The sequence below is a fragment of the Syngnathus acus genome, chromosome 2, assembly GCF_901709675.1.
Source record: "Syngnathus acus chromosome 2, fSynAcu1.2, whole genome shotgun sequence".
Taxonomy (NCBI): Eukaryota; Metazoa; Chordata; class Actinopteri; order Syngnathiformes; family Syngnathidae; genus Syngnathus; species Syngnathus acus.
The window spans coordinates 2,986,424-2,993,982 of record NC_051088.1 but is presented as its reverse complement, the minus strand read 5'-3'; the positions used below and the strand labels follow the sequence as shown (position 1 = coordinate 2,993,982).

The 7,559-nt window shown below is 45.4% G+C and overlaps 1 protein-coding gene across 2 annotated transcripts in view; it reads right to left on the bottom strand.

Annotated features, from left to right (window-relative positions):
- Positions 1-257: 257 nt before the first annotated feature.
- Positions 258-7,559, bottom strand: part of stat6 (signal transducer and activator of transcription 6, interleukin-4 induced) — a 62,527-nt gene continuing 55,225 nt past the window's right edge. Inside the window, exons 16-21 of one of the 2 annotated variants that reach the window (XM_037245904.1) lie at positions 3,025-3,180; positions 2,886-2,946; positions 2,697-2,777; positions 2,077-2,157; positions 857-979; positions 258-782 (exon numbers count right to left, since the gene is read on the bottom strand). In XM_037245904.1, coding sequence (XP_037101799.1) covers positions 731-782; positions 857-979; positions 2,077-2,157; positions 2,697-2,777; positions 2,886-2,946; positions 3,025-3,180 — 554 coding nt within the window. In that variant the 3' untranslated portion in view covers positions 258-730. The remainder of the gene's footprint in view (positions 783-856; positions 980-2,076; positions 2,158-2,696; positions 2,778-2,885; positions 2,947-3,024; positions 3,181-7,559) is intronic. The other variant, XM_037245905.1, reaches the window with a different exon arrangement.

The window sequence follows — 7,559 nt, the reverse complement described above, 5'->3', positions numbered from 1 at the left end:
TGACCCCTGCACTAGACTGTACTCGGTTTTTGGTGCACTGCCAATAACCAAACAGCAAATTTGAACAACGCAGAACAACAAGTTTCCCAATGTTTGGCGTGAGCCAGTGCTAACTCCGAGTGTATTTCCGAATGCGTTCAAAGATGTCAGCTAACGTACACAGGCGCTGACACGAGGACATTGCTTACATTGGAACTGAAAAATAAGTGCTTGTTGATATTTGAGGGTTTCACACGACTATACGGAGGACCACATACTAAAAATATATCCAAAACATTACGTTTAATGTGATCGGCCAGTCTGCATTCCAAACAGTGTCTGAGCTAAAGTTAACGTGCGTTAATATTTGGCATTGTGTGCGAGTCAAAGTTGACTTACTTAATAAATTCACAAAAGCAATATTGATCATTAATCATTTTAAAAGACTAATATACGCAGTCACCACAGAAGATGGACTAATAATACATCCAAATGTAAATGCTGAAGTTACTATTGTTTTTGCCTTAAACATCTTAAAATACATTTCATTACCATGATATTTCTTTAAGGGAGAAAATTTGTGTACAGTAATACTTGTGTCGCGAAAGTGAAGACGTGAAGTCGTCAAAATCAACAAACCACCAAGGAAATGTTCTGAAGAAGGATGCAGCCTCAGTACTTTTGTTCTTATCACATTCTGAATGTCACTCAAAGGGAAGACGAGGCAGTCGGAAGTCCTTGGAGTAGCTCTTCAGGAAAAGCTCAGAAAACTGTCCAAGATGAGGTCCATGTCTCCTGGGGGCCTGGTAGACAGACAGATGTGTGTCACATCATCATCAGCAGCAGCAGCAGCAGCAGCTTAAAGGATCAAACCTACACGTCACTGAAGTCATCAGAGTTTGAATTAAAGTCTACTGCGGGTGAATCTGAGGTTTCCATTTGCTCTCCATTTTGCTCTCGTGGGATGCCCTCTTGAGGTGCAAACTGCTGGAATGGAGGCCTGGAAAAAAGAAGGAAAACATCACACTTAGAGAAGTATGAATATTCAAGTTCCAATGCCCCAAAAGTTGGGACGGTTTGCGGTTCCACCACAATGTTCATGGAAAATCTGAAAAAGTTCAAACTGGTTTTGGAGTTCGAAATACGTCACCTCAGATAACATCAAATCCCAATATGACGATTTGTTACTGGGTGTGACACCTATTTACACACACACACACACACACACACACACACACACACACACACACACACACACACACACACACACACACACACACACACACACACACACACACACACACACACACACACACACACACACACACACACACGCACACACATTTACATCCACACAGTAATCCCTCGTTTATCGTGGATAATTGGTTTCAAGACCACCCGTGATAGGTGAAAATCCGCGAAGTAGTGTCACCCTCTCATTTTTAACTTACATACATTTTTTGTCTTTCAATAAATGTATATTAAACCATATAGGTGCATACGTTATCATTAGAACATTAAATAATAGTTTCAAACATGTCAATACTATATTAATAGTATAACTGACATACAGAAAATAATGTATGAATAATAAAAATATAATATGATACGTGTGTGTAACATATGTAGATGTAGCTAAAGTATACATACTGTAAATATGTTTTTAGAACTCTTATTATAACAACTTTTTTATAACAAGGTACAAGTGTACATACTGTTAATATGCTTTATGCTCTTTTGTTATTACAACAAAAATGTTTTTATAACAAGGTATAATACTGTAAATATGATTTTAGAACTCTTATTATTATAAAAACTTTTTTTATAATGAGGTACAAGTGTACGTACTGCAATTGTGTCGGCACTCCATGCCTTCTGCTGGCGTGCGGGCAACTTTTGTGCCATAATTCCTCAATTTAGAATTTTTAGTTTGAATTAATGATTTTTTTGGGAAGGGGGGTAAATCCTCGATGTACTGAAGCTGCGCTAAATGAACCGCGATGTAGCGAAGGATTACTGTATATATACTATATGTACACATACACACGCATGCACGTACACACACCAACAAAATGCCAACAAGTGACCAGGACTTACGGAGGGTATCCAACAGAATTGTGGGGGCTTTCAACATGATGCGTCAAATTAGGGACGCATGGTGCAACTGAGCCAGCATCCCTGTACAACACATAAAGCATGACGTCATTACCCCAAAGTTGGGCAAAGACAATGTTACCGTGGAATTGCAGAGTGCACATCAAATGCATTTTACCATTTACAGGTGAACTTAATTTGACCTGTTAAAACTTTTGAATGCACATGGCCAACTTCCTTGTTGCACTTCCTTTTACCCCAATTACTGTTCTCTAACAAGGAGTTTGCTCAGTGGACTAATTCTCAACAGATGTTTTATAAAAAAAAATCAACCACACATTTCTTGATTCCGTTAGAAGGGGTATTTAAGCAGTGATGTCGTTCATATTTTGACATCATTAAGACTTAAAATCTAATCAACAATTCAGCTCCTTGTTCCAGATCGACTTATACTGAAATATTTCACTTGCAATGTTTTAGTGTGTCTTTTTGATTTATTCTGAAATTTCACCACAAATATTCCTCACTTTTTTGTGGGTAGTGCATGTTAATTTTGATACCAGGACTCAGCTTTTTCGGGGGCGCATGTGTAATACATACTGTATGGATTAAACTTGACCTACACTTGATAACTGGTAGCATTGTGGAGGCTTTCAGTGTGATGTGCCACACTGGTTGGATTAGCTGTAACAGAAACAGTCTCCCTACAAAAAAAAAAGAAAGAAAGCAAGAGACAAACAAACACAAAGATAATATCTTAAAATCACATCAACCAATAGTGGCGTGAGCATTTAGGCTAAGCACTTGCTTACATTCCCACTTTAGTCTGGAGTGTTGTAGGGATGTAGCCATCGTTGGTGGAAGTTTGGGGCCCTAAAAGACAAAGTCAAATTAAAATAAAGACACTCTAATGATTTGTCAGTGTTTGCAAGATTAGAAAAAATAGATTACCTGAATAGAACTTTTTAAAAACATCATGTTTTGGAAAGTCAGGGTAGAGGAATGTGATTTCATTGATGTCTCTGATTCGGTCGCCAAGGCTCCGGATGTCCAGATCTTTCTTGGTGAAGGGCTTGATGTTCTTGATGATCTGTTTGTGTTCACCCACTAGGGAAGCAAAATCAAATGATCTCAACAATAATAACTTTGAGTTGCCATTAAAAAAATCTGGACCCTTTCGAATGACCTGGATTTATGCGTAAATTGGTAATAAGATGTGATCTAATCTTCATTCATATCATAGCAAAAAAAATACTTAAGACTCTTAAACCAATGAAACAATTCCACATTGTGGAAACGACATCAGACCTGTCAACCTATAGAACAATAACAATAATATTCCACATATTGCATATAGGCGGAACGGTGTGGCACTGGTTAGCACGACCGCCTCAAGGTTTGGAGGGTGCGGGTTCGATTCCACTTCCGGCCCTCCCTGTGTGGAGTTTGCATGATTACTCAGGTTTTCTCCCACTTCCCAAAAACATGCACGGTCGGCCGATTGAGCACTCCAAATTGCCCATAGGTGTGAGTGCGAGTGGAAATGACGATTCCTCTTTCTGTGCCCTGCGATTGGCAGGCAACCAGTTCAGAGTGTCCCCCGCTTACTGCCCGATGGCAGCTGTGATAGGCTGTAGCACGCCCGCGGGGACAAGCAGTACAGGTGATGGATGGATTTGCATTTATTTTTCATTGCTTCCATGGTCACGGATGGGATGGAGCCAGGGCGACCAAATGCAGCTTGGACCAGGGTTTATTGAAGGAAAAGGGGAGTTGGAGTGGAGGATGAAGGGGAACAGACGGACAAACTAACATAACGACCTAACAAAACAACAACGTGACCGACCGACAGACTGGCTAACAGAAACAGAACTGACAAAGACAAGAAACAAGAACGATCCGACAGGCGAGTACACAGAGACACTAACAGAAACCATGACAACATACACATAATAAAATAACCGGGGACGAGTCGTGACATTGATAAGTAAAAAATATTAAGCTTGTGGCATTTTTGCTCTCTGAGTTTAATTAGTTTGCTAAATAAAAAACATAAAATAGTAGTCACTCAAAGAAGAAGAAGAAAAGAAGAAAATGAAACATGTTTAACGTTAATAATTAAAAATATCTAAACATTGTGAGCTTTCAAACAATATACCTATAAAAGCTGACATATACAGGGTTCGGCAAAATGATCTGACACATTTAAGGGTTTAATAAAATGCAAACAAATTAAAGAAACAAAATACTTTTTTTATTTTCGAAAAGTACATATAATGCCGTTTTGTTTTGTTTCGTTCCATTTCATTTTCGTTTCATTTTTGAATAATGTTATTTTGTTTGGCTTCAGTTGCTAACATGAATTGGACTGGTGAGCATCGCGCTTTCATTGTGGGCAGGGTGGGGGTGAGAGTGGACAGGATGGGGTTGAAACCCCTGGCCTCTGGTCAAATCAAAGCAGGGGGTGTTTTACGATGTGTAAACAGAACAACTTTGATTGCTTCCTCTGCAGCTGGTCCATCAGTTCAAAGGATCTTAGCACTTTGTTCTACTACTTTGTTAAGACATGACAAGTTTGGTTAATTATTACAGGTTACATTCCAACATAATCATAGGATCAAACAAATCTATCAACCCTAACATGCAACACAACGAGCGTTCCGTTTGCGCTTCAGACTTGGTAGACATGATACCTGGTTGAAACACGATCTCACTGCAGTGTAGCAACTGAAGCTATCCAACAAGTTAAACTCTGATGCAATAACCAGGAGTCTGTGTCGTAGTTAACATTTTACTGTCGTCTACTGAAGATTCCTGTTTACATGGCAGAGTGAAAACTGCAACAAAACAAGGTTTGACTGTTTTTAGCACATAGCGTTAGCATAGCATATACCGTTAGCATTTTAGCAAATAGCATGTAAATACATGTAAATAAAATTAATTTATTACTAATTAATTAATAACTATTAATTACCTTCTCTTTCAACATTAAACCCAACTTAATCTAACAACCCCTCCGTAAGTCGTCACCTTATCGTGGTGGAGGGGTTTGCGTGCCCCTATGATCCTAGGAGCCATGTTGTCTGGGGCTTCATGCCCTTGGTAGGGTCACCCATGGCAAACGGGTCCTAGGTGAGGGGCCAGACAAAGCACGGCTCACACAAGCCCCTTATGAAGAAAAACATGAATGGATTTCGTTTTCCCTCGCCCGGACACGGCTCACCGGGGCCCCCCTCTGGAGCCAGGCCTGGAGGCGGGGCTTGAAGGCGAGCGTCTGGTGGCCGGGCCTTCGGGCACAGCTCGAAAAGGAAACGTGGGTCCCCCTTCCCATGGGCTCACCACCTGTGGGAGGGGCCAAAGGGGTTGGGTGCAGTGTAAGCTAGGCGGCGGCGAAAGGCAGGGACCTTGGCGGTCCGATCCCCGGCTGCAGAAGCTGGCTCTTGGGACATGGAATGTCACCTCTCTGGCTGGAAAGGAGCCCGAGCTGGTGTGCGAGGCAGAAAAGTTCCGACTAGACATAGTCGGACTTGCCTCCACACACAGTTTGGGTTCCGGTACAAGCCCTCTCGAGAGGGGCTGGACTCTCTTCCACTCTGGAGTTGCCCACGGTGAGAGGCGTCGAGCAGGTGTGGGTACGTATACTTATTGCCCCCCGGCTGGGCGCCTGCACATTGGGGTTCACCCCGGTGAACGAGAGGGTAGCCTCCCTCCGCCTTCGGGTGGGGGGACGGGTCCTGACTGTTGTTTGTGTCTATGCACCAAACGGCAGCTCAGAGTACCCACCCTTCTTGGAGTCCCTGGAGGAAGTGCTGGAGAGCGCTCCTTCTGGGGAGTCCATCGTTCTCCTGGGTGACTTCAATGCTCACGTGGGCAATGGCAGTGAGACCTGGAAGGGCGTGATTGGGAGGAACGGCCCCCCCGATCTGAACCCGAGCGGTGTTTTATTATTGGACTTCTGTGCTCGACACGGATTTTCTATAATGAACACCATGTTCAAATATAAGGGTGTCCATGTGTGCACTTGGCACCAGGACACCCTAGGCCGCAGTTCGATGATCGACTTTGTAGTCGTGTCATCGGATTTGCGGCCGCATGTTTTGGACACTCGGGCGAAGAGAGGGGCGGAGCTGTCAACTGATCACGATCTGGTGGTGGGTTGGCTCTGATGGTGGAGGAAGATGCCGGTCCGACCTGGCAGACCCAACGCTCTGTGAGGGTCTGCTGGGTACGTCTGGCAGAATCTCCTGTCAGGAAGAGCTTCAACTCCCACCTCCGGCAGAGCTTTTCCCACATCCCGGGGGAGGCAGGGGACATTGAGTCCGAGTGGACCATGTTCCGCGCCTCCATTGTTGAGGTGGCCGACCGGAGCTGTGGCCGTAAGGTCGTTGATGCCTGTCGTGGCGGCAATCCCGAACCCGCTGGTGGACACCGGCGGTAAGGGATGCCGTCAAGCTGAAGAAGGAGTCCTATCGGGCCGTTTTGGCCTGTGGGACTCCGGACGCAGCTGACAGGTACCAGATGGCCAAGCAGAACGCGGCTTTGGCGGTTGCTGAGGGAAAAAACCCGGGCGTGGGAGGAGTTTGGCGAGGCCATGGAGAATGACTTCCGGACGGCTTTGAGGAAATTCTGGTCCACCATCCGGCGTCTCAGGAGGGGGAAGCAGTGCACCGTCAACACTGTTTACAGTGGAGATGGCGTGCTGCTGACCTCGACTCGGGACGTCGTGAGTCGGTGGGGAGAATACTTCGAAGACCTCCTCAATTCCACCTACACGCCTTCCATTGTGGAAGCAGGGCCTGGAGACTGTGAGGCGGACTCTCCAATCTCTGGGGTCGAAGTCACTGAGGCAGTTAAAAAACTCCTCGGGGGCAAGGCCCCAGGGGTGGATGAGATTCACCCGGAGTTCTTAAAGGCTCTGGATGTTGTGGGATTGTCCTGGCTGACACGCCTCTGCAACATTGCGTGGACATCAGGGACAGTGCCTCTGGATTGGCAGACTGGGGTGGTGGTTCCCCCCTTTAAGAAGGGGGACCGGAGGGTGTGTTCCAACTAGAGAGAAATCACACTCCTCAGCCTCCCTGGTAAGGTCTATTCAGGGGTGCTGGAGAGGAGGGTCGTCGGGAGGTCGAACCTCGGATTCAGGAGGAGCAGTGTGGCTTTCGTCCTGGCCGTGGAACAGTGGACCAGCTCTACACCCTCGGCAGAATCCTCGAGGGTGCATGGGAGTTCGCCCAACCAGTCCACATGTGTTTTGTGGACTTGGAGAAGGCGTTTGACCGTGTCCCTTGGGAGGTTCTGTGCAGGGTTGGACTCCGCCAAGGCTGCCCTTTGTCACCGATTCTGTTCATAATTTTTATGGACAGAATTTCTAGGTGCAGCCGAGGCGAGGCGTTGAGGGGGTCCGGTTTGGGGACCTCAGCATCGCGTCTCTGCTTTTTGCAGACGACGTGGTGCTGTTGGCTTCTTCAGGCCGTGATCTCCAGCTC